The 19,953-nt window shown below is 46.0% G+C and overlaps 1 protein-coding gene across 12 annotated transcripts in view; it reads left to right on the forward strand.

The window, feature by feature from the left end:
* Positions 1–19,953, forward strand: part of RBFOX2 (RNA binding fox-1 homolog 2) — a 170,070-nt gene that overhangs the window by 80,376 nt on the left and 69,741 nt on the right. The window contains exon 1 of one of the 12 annotated variants that reach the window (XM_088165361.1): positions 3,162–3,329. The exons of the other annotated variants lie outside the window; for them this stretch is intronic. Coding sequence (XP_088021487.1) covers positions 3,303–3,329 — 27 coding nt within the window. The 5' untranslated portion in view covers positions 3,162–3,302. Of the gene's footprint in view, positions 1–3,161; positions 3,330–19,953 lie in introns of those variants that run through there. 12 annotated transcript variants of the gene reach the window in all.

Genomic DNA, 19,953 nt, shown 5'->3' on the forward strand with positions numbered 1-19,953 from the left:
ATCCTGAAAGCAGTGTTTGTGTCCTCCTCTTCCTAGTTCCATGATTTCTGTGAGTGTTAAACTAACCCAAACATTTAAGAGTGTACATGTAGACTACTTAGTCAAACTAGAGGTTGGTTCTTCATCTGTGCTCTCATCAGTGATTTCAGTGGCCTTGTCCTTTGCCCAGCTGCATAAACATGCTTCTCCATCTTCTTGTCCATTAGGATTTGAATGGTAGGAGCTAACCAGAAACCGTCATGTACATTTTTGTGAACACAGAAGAGAATATAAGTGTCACAGACATACTCAGGTGGGAGCAAGGAGTTTTGCCTGGCATGATGAGGATCAGCTGTGCTCTGGCACTGCAGAAACAGACTAGTTAAATTTACCCATAGTTATTTCAAAATGCTACTTCTACAGCACAGTACCAAAGTTTTGATACATATGTGCCCATGATGTATGAGAAACTGTAAGAACTCATACGTATTGGCATCTTGAGCTGTTCTGAATACATTGCTTTTTGAATAAATGCAGTAAGTAGGAATGGGTGATCTTGTGGCTCTGAGCTATGTGTTCTTCAGGCTTCCAGCCTTCAGCTCTGCTTGTGCTTCTCTGTTCTTTTCAGCAGCAAGATCTGCAGTTTGGGTTTTGGTCTTGCTTAGTAGAGAGTGGCAAACTGTGATGGTAGAGTCAAGAGTGGTTCCATGATTGTCGTGTAGGAGAAGCTAAATGGAGGTCCACCAAAGTATTCTGCATGTCCGTGACACGACATCTGAACTCTCATCCCTCAGTGAGGAAAGATGAGTTGCACAGATTCACCAATTTTTTTGTAGGCTTTGTTCATTATCAGTGTTCCTCCTGGACTCTAGTAGGACCAGGACAACAAAAATCTCAAGTGTTGCCACTGGCCGTGTTTTACATGGTATGTTTTAAGCTTTTGAAACTCTGTATCAGATGTTCATTTCAGCTGTTTTTGCAGCAATGGGAACTCTTGCAGACTTGCGTTTCTTGTTGCCTGAGCACATCCACTAAAAATTGGGTATTTTCTCTTGTTCAAGGGGAGCAAAGGTGGATATATTCCAAGCACGGGGGAGGAGATGCTTTCTGGCTCACAATGGAGATGAAAGAGGGAGACCAGCAGTAGATCACACTGAAGGGAATTCCCACTCTGCTGGCACATGAGGAAAGCAGATGTACCAACTGGGTGGTGGGAGGCAGTGCAAGGGAAGGTTCAGTGCATGGTTGGGCACCTCATTTTCCTTAAAAGACACTTTCTGATGGCAAGTATTTCTGGAGGTTCTTCAGGTGAAGGCCAAAATGGAGTAGAAATAGTGCTATTCTGGTTAAGAGTAGTGGGATGATGCCCAGAAGGTTTGTGCTACAGCCCTACATCTGGGACAAGAAGATGCTACCTGATGGCACAGACAAGACTGAGTGAACACAACAAAGTACTTAAGTGGAGAGAATAAGGAGATTATCCTGTGTGATTTGCAAAGGTCTGATGAATGAGATACATAGTGCTGAAACCTGGTGCTTTGTCATGTCAAAGGTTTAAGGAGGTCACTGTGTTTTTTGCTGCTTTTAAATGGAATTTACACTTGACCTAGAACTGTGCTCTGGAGTCTCAGGTTTGTAATAAGGGGATAATAACTACTTTCCCTGGTTTTACAACATTGTATGTAAATATATAGTATTGTAACTTACAAGTTACCAGAAAGGATGAGATAACTCAGAAAAACGTGGACTCTGACTCAGAGGCCTGTGGGCTGCAGCCATGAAGGCTGGCTGCCTCCCAGAGGATCCCACACCACGGTTCGGTTGTGTTGGGTAGCTGGCCCATGGCTCTCTGCCTCCATGCACTGGTGGCCTGTAAGAGCTTTTGGTGTCTTGATCTCCTGCTTTTCACAGCAGAGGAGGGACTGGCTTGTGACATGTGCTCTTGCTGGCCTGCTGAATGAGGAGAGAAAGGGCAGGGGAAGGAAAGGAAGAAGGGAGGCAGCCAGAGGTCAATTTGCAGCTAGTGAAATTGGGAAATTAAAGAGCATCATGGGTCAGCATGGGCTGGCTGGAGAGCAGTGCTGTAGCAGAAGCCCATGAAGCACTGGGCTTATTTTTTTTTTTTTTTTAATGTAAATTATAATTGGGCATATTCATGCAAAGAACACATGGGGATGCAAGGTGTTACTGCGCTGTAATTTGGCTTCTTTGCTGCTAAGGCCTGGGGAGTCTCTTGAGTGCCATGTGTCAAGAAGTGATACATCAGAAGCACAACTTGCCTGAGATGGTTTTATCTCTGCATCATGAGCACTGGAGCATCAGTACAGTCTTCTTGTCTAACTGTGGGATTGGCAGACCTGCGTTCAGCCCTGTCTGTGGGTTTCCATGGGTGCAGTGTTGGGAAAAAATCAATCAGAGCATCTCAGATCCCGTCTGGCAAATGGGGTAGCGGTGTATCGCTCTGTTTTACGGGGTCGCTGAGAGAACAGATGCTGTCAACCGTGGCGTGCTCAGGTGCTCAGGGCCAGATGCTTGCCGAAGATAAATGGGAGGGAAAAAAGCAAGCTGGGAAGGAGTCCAGCGGTCTCCAGGTTTTATGATGATAGAAATGCAGATCCTGGCACGGATACTGCTTCCGGTTCAGCCAACACACCGTGTAACCCACGCGTTCTCCCTTTTGTGGCAGGAGGGAGGTCTGTGCAAAACTGACAGCTATCTCTCCGGCATCCTCCAGCCGGGAGATGCTCTCTCCCGCCTGCTGAGGTCTAGGCGGAGGAGGCCTGGGGCGCTGGGAATGGTAGGTGCGGAGGAGCTCGGGCCGGCCGTGAGGTTCTGCCGGCCGGGACCGGCGCTGCACGGGGCCACCTTCGCTTTTGTTTCCAGCTCACGTTTGCGCCTTCGCCGAGCCTCCTGGTTCCCGGGGAGCAGTGGGGAGTCCCGGCGGGCAGGCGAGGGAGCGCCTCGCTGGGGCGGGGGGTGGCCGTGCCGTGCCGAGCCCAGCCGGGAGGAGCGAGGCGGGGCGCGGCGGGGGCGGCCCCGGCTCGCATTAATTACCTTCGGCATTCGGGGCGGCGCTTCCCGCAGCCATCTGGCTGAGCCGGGGGGGCGGTGGGGGGGGAGGGAGGGGGAAGAAGGGGAGGAACACGGGAGAAGAAAGAGAGGAAAAAGGGCTCGGGGAGCACCGCGCCGGCGAGGCAGCGCAGCGCAGGCACCCGCCGCCCGCCTCCACGGGGCTGCTGCTTTTTTATTTCGTTTTATTTTTTTTTTCCTCTTTTTTTTAAATTTTCCCTCTCCCGTGCGGCCGGCCTCCCCCATTTTGGTTTATGGAGAAAAAGAAAATGGTAACTCAGGTAAGGGTGGCGGGCGGGCCGGGCTTCAGCGGCTGCCCGCCTGGCTTTGTCTGGGCGGGGAGCGGGGCGCACGGCGCGGAGCGGTGCGGGAGGGAGCCCCGCCGCGCCGGGCACCCGCGGTGGGAGCTGTGGGGAAGGGGTTCCTGCGGTCCCCTTGCCCGGAGCAACCTCGCAGTGCCCTCTAGAGAGAGCGGTGCGCGAGGGGCGCGGGTTGCCCCTGCTTCGAGTTAGGCTAAACCCGCCTTTGAAGGGCCGATCCCGAAGGTGGACGTCTTCCCCGCCGCTTCTCCATCCGGCTGCCGGTCAGCGCGGGGGCCGGGAAGCCCTTGTAGGTAGCTGTAGGCGTGGGGCTGCCCGTGGCTTCCCGGGGGAAAGCGGCTGACGTTTCCTGAGGAGTGCGCCCAGCTGCCAGGGCCATCGCGCATCCACCGCAAGGGGTTTTCGTCGGACAGTGCTCGCCTTTTAAGGCTACTGTATGCTTTTGGATTTTCAATTTTTTTTTTTTTTTTTTTTCCTGGCATGGCATATGCAACTCGCCACCGGAGGGAGCGGGCAAAGGGAGGGAGGAGTAGGAGAGCGGCATCGTGGAGCTGGAATCCTTTGGAGTTAGGCATTATATAATGTCCCCGCAGTGCCTTGCAGAGCTGGAAACCTTTGGGGGATATTCCCAAAGGGGGTGGAGGGAAGGACTCTCAGAAGGAACTTTTCTTCAAATCTGGGTTTCACAAGAGCTTTTTTCTGTAGAGCTTTGCAGGTCTGTAGAGTAGATGTATATTGCTTTTTTTGGCTTTCCTTAGCTCTGGCTGAAGCCCCCTTCACTAGCTGCTGCTGAGATCCTGCGTGTCCCACTGCAAGGGGCAGCTCTTTCGCTGATGCCTAACTCAGAATGAATCTGCTGCAAGAAGTGACACCCGCTTTGACCCTTTCCCTCTCTCATCTTGCATTGATTGTCAGTGGCTGAAAAATAGGTCTCTATCCACTCTAAAGGTATCTTCCCAGGCTCCCAAGCCCCACCTTCTGCTTCTGCTATTTAGTCCTTTCCATTACAGATTCCTTTTTATCTGGACCAAGGCTTTCTGTTTTGAGACAGAAAAGCTCTGCAGAAATCTCGTGGGGCTTTCTGTACCTATATTTAGTTTAGCAAGTGATGCTGGAAAGCTGTGTCTCTGCAGTCAGGGTCCATTTGTGTTTTGCTGTGTGCTCAGAGTGTGCCTGGTCAGATGGAGGTGCGTGCCCCTAAGCTTCAGGTTGACGTGTGCACATTTCAGAGAGTAGTTCTGCGCAGCCTTGTGTAGCAATGTGCTCTTAGCCACAGCCGTCAGGCTCGGAGCCCATGTCTGTGCGGGGCAGAAAGGTGCCTGGGCCACCAGGACCAAGGTGTGTGTATATTGTGCGTGTCTGGGACCAAGCACCCTCGAGCATGAGCCTGTTGGCTTGGGGATGTGCACAGCTGGGAAGGATGGGATTCTACTGGAGCACTGTCTGAAACAGGGGAGGTATAAACTCATTTAAAGGTTTAGGATTTCCTAAAAGACTACAGGGAAATCTGTCTTCCACAGAAAGTCTTAATTTCTTGACGTGGGGAAGGAGCTACCAGGACTGTGCATTATTATGTTGTTTGACCTTGAATTACGATTGTCTTAAGAGTATGTGCTATTTAGTATAGGTTTTAAGGATTTGCGTTGTGTATTTACATGCTGAGATGCTGAAGAAGATGTATATTAAAAAAGCAGTAGGAAAGGAGAACTCGGACTGTGTGTCACTTGGGGATCCAGATGAACGATGGATAGCTCTTGTACGCAGAGTTGAGGAAGACAGCACAGGTGAATTCAGCTCTAGCACACTGCTGCCTGATCTCAGGGGCATAATTTGGCTGCTAGGCTGGTCCTTAACAATACTTCACTGCAGGTTTGGCTAAGTATGGGGCTGAAGGAGCGTGGCACATTCAAGACAATATCCCCAGCCACATTATTCTTATTCTGCAGTGCTGTTTGAAGCAGTGGAGTGCCATTACTTGTACCTGTAAACTTACTTCCTTCGGGCTAGGTCTCATTTATGAAAAGCAAATATTGTTGGTATGTTAAGCTGGTAATTGCCACTGAATTCAGCATTGCTACAGTCTTGCTGCATTTAGTTCAGTCTCCAGAAAACACTGCCTACCTGGTCTGAGTTCTCGTGCATTGTAGGAAGCAAGCTTGCTGTCTTCCTTGGAGATCTGGGAGATGAGCTTCTCTAAAGGCACGACAAGCTGATAGAACAGAATAAATGAGTGTGTGGAATGACAAGACTAGAAGCAGCGATAGAAAGAAATGGGAGATGCTGGAAGGTAGAAACGTGCTTGAAAAAGACGAAACAAAAATAGCTAATGAGAGTAAGAGCTCAGATTCATTAACAGAAAGTACCTTAGCCTTATCCCCCTTAATCCTAAATCAGTGAAAATGAGTGTTAAACGAGGCCCAGTACATTATGTACTAATTGCAGATAAAAGAGAGAGTCTTCTGTGGATGGGAATTATATGCTAAAAGGCTTTTTCTCTGTGTGGTGCATGGTGAGGTTGCTGGCTTGTGTGGAGCACAAAGCCCTCCCTTTCTTGGACAGCCCAGTGCCTTGCTGGCGTTTTCCTCCAAATCTGTTTCCCATCAGGGCTGGGAGAGGGGGAAGGTGTCAGCATCTCGGAGAGTGGGGAGGGAACGGCTGCCTCCTTAAGGGGTCCCCCCAGCCCATGTGGCAGCCGGCAGTGCTGAGTGTGTGTGTGTATGTGTGTGTGCCTTTGTAATGAATCCCCCCCCCCGCCATTGTCTGCTCCCCTCCCTGCTCTCGGCAATGGAACCTTTCACCTGGGCTGCTGCCCGCTGGCGGGCCTTCTTCCAAGATAGGAGGAGGAAGGGCTGCTTGTGGTAATTAGAGCCAGACCTTGGAGAACTGCTATTTTCTGACCTCAGCACCCCATTTTCCTTCTTTATCTGTCTTGAGTTCCCAGCTTTTGATGTGGGTGTAAGCAGAAACATCAGAAGGTCTGCTTTTGTGCATCTGTAGGATCACCAGTCTCCATTTTGTGGCACCATCTGAAGCATCTTTGCTGCCCTCCTGCCAGCATGCCCCCTCTCGTCCCCCCCAGCACCCCTTGGAGGCTCCAGCCAGTGCCGTTTATCTTGGCACGTGTTTGACTTGCTACACTCTGCCCAGGGCTCAGGGAGGTGATGGCGTTTGTGGCTTTGAGACTAATTTATGTCCTTGTTAAAATGAACCAGCAAGCAGTCTCATTTTTTCCAGAGGTTTTCTTCCCGTTCCCTTCCCCCTTCTATAACCCTTTCCCTCCCAGACCCTGTCTGTAGCTGTGAGACAACTTGTGCAGCCAAAAGTTGCTTGCTCAGTCAGTGATTTGTTTTTTTAAATTAAGAAAACCCAACAATTGCAGTGCTCCTTAAATGGAGATCTTATTTAAATCAGGCTGACTCATTAAAGGCCGCTCTGTCTCCTTTTTGTTCCTCTGCCTCATTCCCTTTCCCTGTCTTTCTCTACCTCCCATTACAGTAATGGTGTGATAAAACAGATCTTTGTGTTCCATATTGGGATCATGCAGGGGTGTGTAGTTGGATGGGGGAGACGGGAGATGGGGAACCCTGTCACGACAGCCACCTTGTGCTAGCTAAAAATGTACAATGCATCCCGTTACAGGAGACCGTCCTCCTTTGTTTGAACTGTCTGCAAGGGAGACTGAGTCCCAGAACAGCCTCCCCCTTCCCGTCCCCTTATGGCTGCTTTAGGTTCCGTTCCCCTCCAGGCAAGCTGGATGCTGCAGGATTCCCCTGCTCCCTTAAAAGAAAGAATTAAGAGAGAAGAGCTTTATCTGTGTGTTGTAGAAGGCCCCCTTTTTTCCTGTTGGACTTCTCTTAGGAGCTACCATTATTTCCCTGTCCTTTCCCCTGCTTTGAGGATTGCATATCCCTTTCCTTTCAGTCCAGTTGTCCTTTTTGCTTGCTCCTTGCTTTAGTGTTTGGTGTTTTGTGGCAAACTTGCATGAGCTGTCTGAAGGGAATTGCTCTCTTCCCTGTCCACGGACTTCTGCTCTTCCCCTTTCTTTGGTGTTCGAGAAATGGCACTTGTTTACATGGGGTCTGACTCAGTGTCTATACCTATCCCCTAGTTTTTCATTCCCTTGTACTGTATGTCATAGGACTTCTCCTTAGTGCTGCAAGACACCATGTCGGCATCAGAGGTTCGTGTGAAAGAAATCCTGTCCAGTCACTTTTCCAGCAGACTATCCCCTGGGAATGCAAGGATTAATCTGCATCTCACTTTCCCTGATACTAGGACATAGTTGCTTGAGGTGGGGCTATGGGTTGTGTCTGTAACTGTTGTTATACTTAGAGATTTAACTGCTGGTTGAGAAGGGCTTACTCTTAAGGGCCTAAAAAGTCGGTGTGGCCTGTCAGAACCTGGTGAGTGTTTTTTAGTCTTTTGCTCTTTGCCCCCTATGCTGAGCACTTTGAGATGCATAGAAGTGAACCATTGCAGGTGCTTGTAGAGCAGCCTTGGGATGGCAGAAGCTGTATTCAGTGGTTCCTAGGCAGGATGGAGAAAAGCAACTTGATACAGCACTGCCATTTCCTTGAGTCCCTGTCCTAGAAATAACCTCGCTGCTCCCTAGTGCATTTCTTCTGCAGGTGACTAGGTGGTTATCCCCTGGAATTGAGAAATGAGGATGCCTAAGTTTGCTGTGATATTTGATTGCCAAGAGTGTGTAAATTTAACATACAGTTTAAATTGTATTTTAAGAACTATTAATTTATGAAGTATCTGGATCAGTGAAGAGGTTGTAGTGAGCTACCAAAAATTACACAAGTTCAAGGTTGCAAAGGAGGGAGGCCCTTAAAACCAGCAACATCTTTCCCTTCAGGTTATTAATTCATGATGGCTCCATTGCATTTAATTAGTATTGACCAGCCTTCTACTACAAAATTCTAACACTGGTGCGAAAGGGTCTGCAGTGGGTGTCTCTGCGTGTGATGTTTTTTGGGCATGGATTCTGATCTTACTGACTGCCTCGGGTAAAATGCTCCGTGTTCCTGTTTTAGATCCATTTCCAGCAAATGGTGTTTGCAGTTGGCTGCCCCTTTGCAATGAGTTCCTTGGTGTACTTACTTCCCAGCTGCAGAGTCGCAGATTTCACTGACAAGCATTGCTTGGAGGTCTGAGTACCAGGGAGGAGATGGTTAATTTGCCTCAGTCTTCTCACAAATACTATTTAAAAGGATGTAGTCAGTATTCTTTCTATCAGACATGTTCCCTGGAATCAGAGTAGAGAAATGTTAATCTTCCTACCGAAAATATTTTGGTATGCTCTTGTAGAGTCACGTATGATCCTTTGCTGTGTAGGATATTTTTTTCTGGGCTGTTGGATGCTGTGCTGTGACCAGTGAGGGCAGGCCATGTATAGGCTGGTTTTGTAGGGTTCATAGAAGCCAGAGCAATTAATGCTCAACTGGAAACTTCTGGAAAAAAGAGTGTGTTTTGCCTGAAAGAGAAAATGGGACAAATACTGTTCAATAGTGTGCTTTGCTTAATACCTGATCTTTCTCTTCTTTGCAAAAACTCTTCATTAAGCAATATTATTCTTAAACTGAATTGAGAGTGATCAAGATGGTAATAGGGAGACATTTCAATTCCAGGGCATTTCCGTATTTTAAGTCGGGAAAGAAACCTTCATTTGTTCTCTTTATATCTGTGGCTATTTATGATACTCTTTAATCACATGTTTGTTTGCTATTTTTTTCCACGAGAAAGAAAAGAAGAAACATACTCTAAAACCCTCTAACTGTCCCCATCAGCTTCAGTGTATGTGGCACCATGATGACCCCTGCAAGTTATCAGTGGCAGAGTTGGCCATCCCAGATACAACCCACAGACCTCTGCCACTTTGATTGACTATGTAATTAGCTGTCATTTTCTGCGCAGGCCAGCTTGATCAGTGTTTGCCAGTTGGTTTTGTATATTTGCTGACAGCACAGGAGTGGCGACGTTTCGCTATATTAGATTCTGGCTTAGACTTTGGGGGTGTACCTTAGTATGCACATTTCCCTCTCTCTTCCATCCCTGTGTGACCTCTCCTGTATGACCTCTACCCTCCATGACTGGAGGATGGATGGATGCTGCTTCTTCCTCTCGCTCTGTTCCCATGATCCCTGGTCAGTAGCTTGTCCCATACATGCCATACTGTATCCATACTCTCCCACTCTCCATTCCTCTCCAGTTACGTGCCCTCCTGTTTTGGCAGACTGCTACTTTACCTTGATCACTTCAGTTCCTTCTCAGCTGATTTTTAGACATGGTTATTCTTTGCTTCTCTTCCTTCTCCTCCCTGTCCTCACTACAGTCTCCTTGTCATAGGCTTTTTTAACTCTCCACCCACTCCCTTCATTCCTCATTTAGTTTGCCTTTTCTGCTCCTACTGCAGTCGTACTGGTCTGTTCTATCTCTTTGCTCACTGTTGCTGCCTATGCTGATAGTGCTCAGGTTCTTGTCTCAGTTTAATTTTCTCCTGCTGTATTTACAGGTCTGTTTCTTGGTGTTTTTGGATTTGAGGTGGGTAACTGATTCTTGATGTTACATCATCCCTGCAGAAGAGATGGTGCAGAGTACTGGAGATGGATCATTTCCCTGCTGTCAGTGATCTCCAGACCTAGATCTGACTTGGCCAGTATCTCCTGTGAAGCTGTGGATGATCCCCAAATGAGAGCATGAAATCACAGAAAATGGGGTGCAAGTGATACTGCCAGCCACCCTTAAGAGCATCTCTGTTTCCTGTTAGAATAAACAATATCTAAACCATTCCTGCCTTAAAAGCATTTGCAATGCCACCGCTGGCCTTTTGGAGCATTGCTAAGTCTTTCCTAGTATCTAACGTAAAGTTTGTTGCCACCATTTGTTTTTTCTGTGAGGAATGTAAAGAATAAATAGTTTCTTTCCTTTTTGGCAGGTTTTGCATACTGTTATTTCTTTCTTTTTAATCTTTTAGCCTTTTTTGACCATTGCAGTTGGCTTTACTGGGAGATTTGGTTGATCAAATGTAAGACAGGTGCTGTAATTTTCCATACTTTTGTTATCATGTTGGTCCGATCTTGGTGGCTAATATAGATTCCTCAAAATGCAAATTTTTGTTATATAAGAAGTTCTCTCAGACTTTTCAAAGTGTATGTGGTGGTTTATTCCTCCCTTAATCATAAACAAAATAAAATATGCCCCCTACTTTTTTCTTGGGTTGGCTTGCTATGGCTTAAGTAAAAAAGAAGTCACCAACTCCAAAAACAGTTACAGATAGCATGAAAAAAAAATTTCCATTAGAATTTTAACAACTGAAAACTGGGTGCTACAATGGGAAGTAGCAAGTCTGGGTCTACCAGCCCTGCCTGTAATGGAGATTTTTACCCCAAGTAGTCTCTAAATACCTAACTGGAATTGCACTCCAAGTAGCCTGTAATCTGAGGGTGCATGGGTACACCAAAAATGTCCGAGTAATTGCAAGTGTAATCTTTCTAGCTTCTGAAGTCTGCCCTCAGGCTGGGAGTCTTGAGTATGGTTAAAACCCTCTGAACTGTCCTCCTGGTTATCCTGCTTAAAATTCATAGTGTCTGCAGTTGTGGTCTTGTAGAGTTTAGGATTTCTGTGTGCTGTATATAAGTCCTGGTCTCTCTGAGTTATCTGACTTGGAGGGCATATTTGACGTTCAGATAATTGCTTTTGATTAGCCAAGATGTAGATAATCAGAGTCTGACCCACGGAGTGCATAGGCCATCATTCACCTATCAGGTCTCACTGAAGCTCCTTATCTAGGCCTATGCTCTCCCTCCAGTCTTAAAAGCAAAACCTGCTTTAAATTACTTTAAAAGATAGATTTAAAAATGCCTTGGAGAGGAGTTTGGATTTCTTAGATAGTACTAGTCCTCCTTTGTCTAGTGTACCCTCCATGAAGAGTGAAACCATTAATTTGATTTGTTGATCTTTGTAGCTTTTCTCATTTTTGCTATGGCATCATATGAAAGGAGGTTATCAAAACTGAACAATTATGCAAAGTACTTAGGAATACTAGAGAGCAGGAGCATGAGAGGCTTTTGTTTTTCAGTGTGTGTCCCTTCCTGCTTTATAAAATGTGGTTGAGCTAACTAGGGCAGCAAGGGAAAGGATTTCAATTTCAACAGGCATAGTTTTAAATCTGTCTAAACTTAAAAAAAACCCAAAACATTCTTCCAGCCTGATTCAGGAGTTATTGGAGGAACAGTATGTTAATTTGGTGAAATTAGTGAATTACTCAATTTGTTGACTATTGGTTGACTATAAGATGCTGTGCGATGTTAGCTGTGCTTAGGGCTCAAATATTTAATGCAGATTTGTTTGCTCTAACTTTCCCTTTTGCTTTTCTTTATGTATGATGCTGTTTAATGTTGCTACATTTGCTTTGCAAATCCTTTCTCAGGTCTGTTTCCACCCTGTTCCAGGATGAAGCATTCTATCTTGAAGCAGTGGGAAAGGGAGGAAAAGTATTTCTAGGAGTCCCTTTGATATAAGTTTGGTTGAGGAGGTATTAATACTTTTTCAGTGTCATGTTAGACTCTGTGATGGAGCCAATCTGTGGCAGAGTGTAGTGTGGTGAGATAGAGGAATGAGGAAGGTGGTGACTGAAGGCTGTGGTGAGAACTTTGGACAGTTCCTTGTTCCATGTGTCCTTCACAGGAACATGGGTGACAGACTATGAATACACTAAGTGTGACTGATGTGGTATAGTCAAGGAGGGGCTGACTCTCTTGGTGGCAGAAGGAATTTAGGTCATCCAAAGCCAGTTGCAAACTTTCATCCTAGGAGAATTTTTCTGAGGACTCTAGGTCTTCAAAGCCTCTTTTGATCAAAATGCTACAAGGGGTGTGAGCGTGAATTTATCCGGGAACATGGACTTCTGAAGGGTGGAAAAAATACTGTGGAGATCTCAGTGCTTCATCAGAAAGTGAGACTTCTGAATACTTTGTCTTATTCAATGACATGAATCTAAATCGGGTTTAAGCAGATTAAAGATCTGTGATCCGTGTTCTCCATCAAGTCTGAAACTGTAACTTTGAGCAGCTCGGTGGTGACTTTGGCCCTAAACAAAATAAAGGTCTTCTAATGAGCCCTGCTGTGGGGAGGTGAGAAAGGCAGTGACTTTACTGTCCCTTTCAGCTCAGCTGTGATTTCTCAGGAAAGTTTTTTGGTTTTTGTTAAGCATACTCTTAATTGGTTTTGACAGTGTGCTGCGGGAGTTACTGCAAGTGTTGCACAGAAGTCAGGAGAAAGCTGTGCTGAAAGCTGCAGACCCGAGCTCTCTGTTGAGATCCCTGCCTACCTGGCCCTCCTGCCTGCCAGCTCCAAACCTCCCTGCCTGATGAGTGGCTGGAGTCCTGCTTGGCAGCTGATGTGGCCAAGAGCACATCTCCCAACCAGACCTCTGCTTAAAGCAGAAGTGTACAGAAAGCCAGTGGCTTTTTTTTTCAGTGGGTGGGTAGGAAACTTTGAGCTGTGCTATTTGTAATGCAGGGAAGAATAGCTAGAACTGAGTAATAGGAATTTCCTAATGTTTTGGAGGAGCATAGAGGAAGATAAATTTCATTCTTCTGGGGTGTTTGTAGAGGGATGTAGTGGCTTTCAAAAGTGTAGTAGGCATCTAGGTTAGCTGTGAGGATCTCTATGTCACTATATAATTATTCTGAGATCCTCTCTGGCCTAAATCTAGGAGAAAAGAATCTGGTGGCAGGAAAGAACCACGTTTGATTGACATGGTTTAAATGCAGAGTTGTGATGAGCCTCCTGGCTACTCTTCAGGCAGTCCTAGCAGAAGAGTGTTCCTGCAGCCAGTCATAAAACCTTAAAATCATAGAACGATTTGGGTTGGAAGGGGTCTTTAAAGGTTATCTAGTCCAACCCCTCTGAAATGAGCAGGGACATCTTGAAGAATTCAGCTGTGTCTGTCCCAAATTTCTGCCAGGGGATTACTGTGCCTATGTGAGCTGCTCCTGTGCCCTCATGTGAGGTCAGCTGTGTTAGACCTGCTGTTGCAGAAGTGCATGGAGATGAGTCTGTTGATTAGGTGTGATGTTGGTAGTATACTCCCAGCAGAAGCAGAGCACAAAACCTTTTCCTTTGTGATCATCTAAGATCAACATGGCTGTACAATGGAGGTGGTGCTTGTGCCCTGTGGTGCCAAATACTGAGATGCTGAAAAGGCTTTATGTCCTAGTTAAAGAAGTGAAAAGAGCAATTTTCATAGTAAAGAACTTAAAGGAAATTTTTCAGATATATCAGTCTTCTTGTGAATCATCTAGTGGATGTTGAAGGCCTAACAAATCAAGGACACTTCTGTTAACAATATGTTGGCTGCCGTGGGATACTACTCATGTTGTTGTTGGCCACTTTTGAACATAAATATTTCTTAAAAATTTAATAGGACAGAAGTAAAGCTCAATTTGTGATGATGGGCAGTTCAGATCCCATCAAACGAAGCAGAGTTAAAACCAGGTGTTGAGGGCTCATGCTGAAGAGCATTTCTCAGGTTTGACAGTGATGTCTGTGGGCTGTGCTGGCCCGTGTAGGGGATGAGACTGTGGTGCCCATACAGCAGGCTGGGTCTCTAAATTCCCAAGCTGAGTGTGTTGGGTTGCAGACGGACATCTGTTTTTAAAGAGCATCTTCGTAGGACAGAGCAACTGCCTGTCTGTCTGTTCTATGCAGCAGCTTCAGACTGTGGAGAAATTATTCCGGTTCCTTATGTCCTCATTCCTTTTCACTGAAAATTCTACATCTTCAAAAGAACAATTACTTCTTCTTTCTTCTTGTTTCAGTTAATTGGGCTCGTTCTTAATGTGGTGAGGATTATCATCTGGACTATTTACATACTTGTGCTGCAGGATCTCCTTCCTCCTTGACCTCAGCGGTACATGTTTCACACATTGTATCTCTTAAAGGAGGCAGTAGCACCTTTGAGAATTAGAAGATAGGGTAGAGTCTGGTCAAATCTTGTGGTGGTTTAGGTCAGCTATCAGTGATAGTAACCTGATCTACGGCAAATCTTTCCCTCCTTCTCCCCAGGGTGCCTGCTCTGCCCTTTGCATGCCAGTGAAGCTGATATGATCCAAATTAACTTTTTCATCTGTTTGCATTTATTTTCTGAGTCATGAGAGGTCCTCAGGAGCTGCAGAATTAAATGTTGTTTTCCTTGCTAACACTTTTTGTATTGTGTCAAAAATGTATTTTTTTTATTCTTGAGTGGGATCAGATGCTGTTTTTTTCCATGTTAACATGCTGCTGGGTATGCAGCCCATCATGGGAATAACACAGAGCTGCACAGTCAGCAGAGGAGTGCTCGTTATTTTGATGTCTGCTGTAAAATGGTGGCTCCGGCTCTAAATTACTTGGTGAGGTAATTGCTCATCTTCCAAGATGTTTTCCTTTCTCTGTGTATGAGGTCTTTTAGTAAGATAGGAAAGTGCTAGGTGTTTTTTGGGCCAGGTTGCATCTGACTTCTGACTGGATCCTTCAGTTTCAGTGATATATGAAGGACAGCTGGGGTGGTAGTTAAAAGCAGGGATGTAAAATCCCTGGACTCACCACTGGCAAAGCAGCAGGATTGTTGTTAGTCTCTGAATTACACTACTGTGACTGCTATTTTATGCTTGTAGTAAGCAGCATCTTTTTGGTGGTGTGGCTGATGGCCAGTCTCGACTGGGGGATGCTGCTGCTCTTTCAGGAGCTGGAGGGACAGAGGGTGATGGCAGGCGATTGATCCATCTATTCAATAGGCAGGTGCTCCTCCTTGAAATGCTGTCTGGAAAGAGGTTTTGCTGTTTGACAGTTCAATACTTCACTTTGGAGCCATTTCGTGCCACAGAGTGGGAGGATGAGAGAGAATTTAATGAATATGAAACTGGCCATCCCAAGAAGGCTGTCCAGCACTTGGGGGCTGCCTTGGTCTCTTCCCTTGGCTATGAGCACCTGGGAGGAAATAGCAGGAACTCTGGCTTGCGGTAGAAAACTCACTCTGAATGTGCTGCAGGACCCTTCCTGCGCATAGCAAAGACCCGGCTGTTCTCCTTCAAAGGTCTAAAAGCAGCTGAAATGAGACTGCAGGGGAATTTAGCAGCTTAACCCAAGACTGCATCTGCAGACCTTGCTGAGTTGTCGCATACCCCTGCACGCTCCCTGCTGTGCCCAAGCCATGACAGGGCTGAGCCATTTGGTGCCCAGCTTGTCCCTTGAGCTGGGCCGGGATCCAGGTATGAAGAATGTCTTCTTGCGCAGTCCAAGAGGCACCTTTGACAGCACGTGACACGTTGTGATTGCAGTTTGGTTACCATCATCTTTTAAAAGATGGTCTGTGAGTGCCAGTAAAGTCAGAGCCAGACTCTCTTTCTGTATACTGTTAATTAAAGCTTTTACCTGGAAAGGAGATGCCATGGTGCAGCTCAGTTAGCCAGGGCAGACTAGCTTGTCTCTGTTGTTCAGGATAACCCTTTGGCTGCTGTTTGTGAAGGTATCTTTTTGGCTTCCTTTCGCTCAGAGTAGGTGTATTTGTTCTCTGAAGCCTTATCCATGTATTGTGTGAGCAGCAAATATATTAGGTCTTTTGAATCTAGGTAGCTACGCAGTGGAAGCTGCTACAAAAGATCGTTTTTTAGTCTGGTTGCAGGTTTCATGGCCCTATAAATTTGATCCTGAATGAATGTCTTTATATGTGATTTAGATTTTTCTGTAGAATATTAGTTACCCCCTGAAATTATCTTTAACAATCAAGAAGTTCAGAGTTGAGAGCATAGCTAAGGTCCTACTTATAAACCCCAAGCTTTTATCACTGTCATAGTCAAAATAGCCCCCAGTACATGAATGACAAGCAGGTGATAGCTGAGTAAATGAACGGGCTCTCTGTTACATCCTAAACTTGATTTCTAGCTGATTTTATTTGTGCCAGTGATAGCCAAGCTGTGTACATCTGTTAGCATCCCACTGAGAGGCCAGTGGAGCTGCTCACACCCGAGAAACGCCTGAAGAAATGCACTGCTGAAATTAGGGAGAGAATTGTGGGGAGTGAAGACAGATTATCACATGCTATTTCTCGACCAGGTGCTGATTGAGCTTTGGGTTTGGTGATCTCAGTTTTTTTTCTCGTTTAAGGCGCAATATTAATAGATTTAAGACCCTGTGGGGTCTTCAAGCAAGTTTATTTTCTTCCTGAGTATGAGCACCCAAGAACCAGAAGCCCCAGGAGAGGTGAAAGCAAAGCATGAGTTGGCTCTGTTCTGCACCCCTGTGGAAAGCAGAGCACCTTGTTACTTTTTTCACAGATGTTTTTGCTTGTTTGGAAAGTAACTGGAGCTGTGCTCATTAATATTTGAGGCTGTCAGGTGCCTGTTGAGGGCTGGAGGGAAGTAGGGCCAAGAAAGGGCAGGTGGTGTGGGAGCCAGAGGGGCAGAACAAGGAGCAGCCCTGGCCCTGTGTGGTTGTCTCATCTCTCTTATGGTAGTAGACTTCTTATTGGGATGAATGTGCTCTGAAATATTTATTGCCCTGTTTAAATATTCATTGCTGCAAAGGCAGTGCAGCCTAATGGCAGCAGTGGAGCCTCAAGGGACAGGGGCCACAGCAGTCCCTGGCATTTCCTTTCAGTAATATGATAAAAATATATTAAAAAAAAAAATCGGGCATTCCCCCACTGCAAGATTGACAGGAGCACTCAGGCATATGTCCCAGTGTTTCCTCTTCGTGCCAGAGACTTGTATTTGCTCTCCAGCTCGTATGCTGGGGTGCTGCTCTTGGTTGCCAGATGCTAATGCTTTTTTTTCCAGGCCTGTATCCTGGAGTGAGTGGCTTTGTTTAGCCTGACACTGTGAGTGTGAAAGGGGATGTACAGAAGGGCAAACCGACTGGCTTGAAAGGACTTAAGTTTTGCATAGCCTGTGTTTTTGTCTTTCTGTAGGTGTGCAAGGAGGGAGGAGAAAAAAGACCTTTAACGCACTTAGCTGTGGAACGTGGGGTCTATTGAGAGTTATGAAGGAATAAATTTCTGGGGAACTCATATAGTAATATATTAAGGGAGCTGCAGATGCTGACAGACATGCCCTGACATGAGATGCTCTTATATCAATTTAGCTTTTAAGGTTTATTGATTTAGCTTCAGTAAATTAGAGCAGTTTAAAAGCAGGACTGCCAGTGATATGCAGTATTTTAATGTGAATATTTTTCATGTTGCTACTGTTAAACCAGCACATGTTTGTGTCCCAGGGCATTGACATGGTGGTGGCAAGGGTGAGCAGCATGTTTCCAATGGTGCTGCTGAGTGTGGGGGCTGCAGGAGCTGCTTTAGTGATACCCAGCCCAGGAAGAGGCATTTGAAGGGTGGTCAGATGTGCCACTGACCTCGAGCTTTACCTATGAGCTGTGTAGGTGGCCTGTGTCAGGAAGAAGTCTGTACTGGTTCATGGTTACAGCAGGAATGTGGTAAACATACATTAGCTGGAAGGCCTGGGGAAAAGAGGCTTTAAAAGGATTTTGTAACAATGGGAAAATCTTCCTGAGATACTTGACAAATTCGCTGTGTACGAGCCAGCTTTATGCTGGTTACTTGGGGATGCTTTAGAAGTTAAGTACAAGTGAAGCAGGTAGTGGCAATAGCATATGCTAAATGTCCGTGTAGCCTCTTCTTCTGGGATGAAGTGGCTTTCAGGTGCATTTCAAAGTTGCGCTTAATGTAGCGTTACTGTGGGCTGCTGTGAGAAGAGCAGTCCCCCTTGTCCCTGTGCCCTGGCCATATGCTCAGCCTCCTCACCATTTTGGGCATTGTGCTTAAGCAGATAGAAAGTGAGACAGTTGAGTTTATGACCAAACAGATGACTATTGTTTGGATTAATTTTCTGGCAATGGCTGTGGTGTGACTGGATCTCACTGCAGCCAGGGAGGGGAAGTGCAGTCCCTGATTCCAAGGCCGGTTGGTAGTTTGTTGTATTAGGTGGTACACAAAACTGCACCTCTACTTTTCAGTAGCTTGTTCCTCTCCATGAGGTGAGGTCGTTATGCTTGTAAATGTGTAGGCTGCTTAGTTTAATCAGTTTTAATTTATGTGCATTGACTTCCACAAGCTCTTGTTAGCTTTTCAGGATACTGTCCTATGGATGTGGCTCTGTCTCTTCTGGCTGTACCTGCATTGTAGGCCATTATGCCTCACTTAGGTACCTCTGTTTTGGGTGACATAGTGTTTTCAGCACAAAGACAGGAAAAGATGGAAAACACTGAGTCCTTCTCACCAGCTGACTTAATGACTGTCATTTAGAAATCAGTAAACAAAATGAAATGCTGTCTTTTACCAGAGCTGAATTTATCAGACTCAGCTTTTGACTATTGGTTTTCTTGATGACTTTTTTTCATTAGATTAAATACTATTAGCATCTACTTTATTTTCCTCACAATTAATATACTTAAATAAAATAATCTGTTACCACTTTTTTTTTAATGATAAGCGAAATAAACTGGGCTTTTCAAGGTTTTTAGTACGTATCCATGTGGCTTTTTCCAATCTTGGGGTCATTTCTGTAGCTCTTTCATGTTCCCTTTTGAATTTTTAAATTCCATTTAAAAATTTGCATATTGAAGTATATATCTTATTTTTCATCTGGCCAAGGCCATGTACTCAAGTAGCAATGCTTCCCACACCCTCAGGTTGGTAATATATCTGAAAGCTGTAGTCCCTCTCTGTACCAGGCTGCTACACCGGTGACTTGCTTCTCTCTGACTCTCTGCTCCTTTCCAGAACCTCTGCTTTCCAGGACACACAGTGGAGGCTTCTTTGAAAATGGAAAACTACTCCTGGAACAAATGACTAGCAAGAGATAGGAGAATGCTGGAATGGAAAGTAACTGTGGGAAGAAATCTGTGTTTTTAAACCGTCAAATTTCTGTTCTGAAACGTGTGCCAAGTCAGTCACAGACTTCCTCCGCCCTGCACCCTGAGAGCAGCTTGATATAATGGTGTTGCTGCGTGACTGAGTCCTGGTACTCGAGCACAGATGGGTCCCGTTTGCCTCATCTCATCTCCTGTCTTCTGTACGGAATTCTGAGCGTACCCATGATAGGCCAGTGGCAGTGAAAATATGACAGGGCTGAGACGTTTAGCTGCTTGCATGAAAAAAGCCCCAGAGCCTCAAGAGGAGCTCTGGTTTTGTGTTTAAATATGCTGCATACGTCTCGTTCTCCACCTTTGCTTCAGAGTCACGTCCGAACACGCGGCTCCTTGCTATGGTTTCTGCCAGCTCTGCAGTTCTTTCCAAGGCATTCAGTGCTCTCCAATTGATTCCAGATGTGTTCTTCCCTTCCCGGCGCTTTCTCCCTTCTTCCTCCTCCTGCTCTGGCAGCAGAGGTGGGACTGCTTTTTTCCTGTGTGGTGCTGGAGTTAGTGCAGGCAGGCGGGAAGACTTCCCTGCTGTCCCTGCTGAAATCTGGGAATTGAAGGGGCCAGTATAAGTGAAGCTGCCTGACAGGGCTTTGAGATTTGTCCTTCCTCCAGGAGCCAAGTTCGCACAGAGCAGTCCCTCTGCACAGCTCACTACTTCCTTCAG

This window comes from Sturnus vulgaris, chromosome 5, assembly GCF_052056855.1.
Source record: "Sturnus vulgaris isolate bStuVul1 chromosome 5, bStuVul1.hap1, whole genome shotgun sequence".
NCBI classification, from domain to species: Eukaryota; Metazoa; Chordata; class Aves; order Passeriformes; family Sturnidae; genus Sturnus; species Sturnus vulgaris.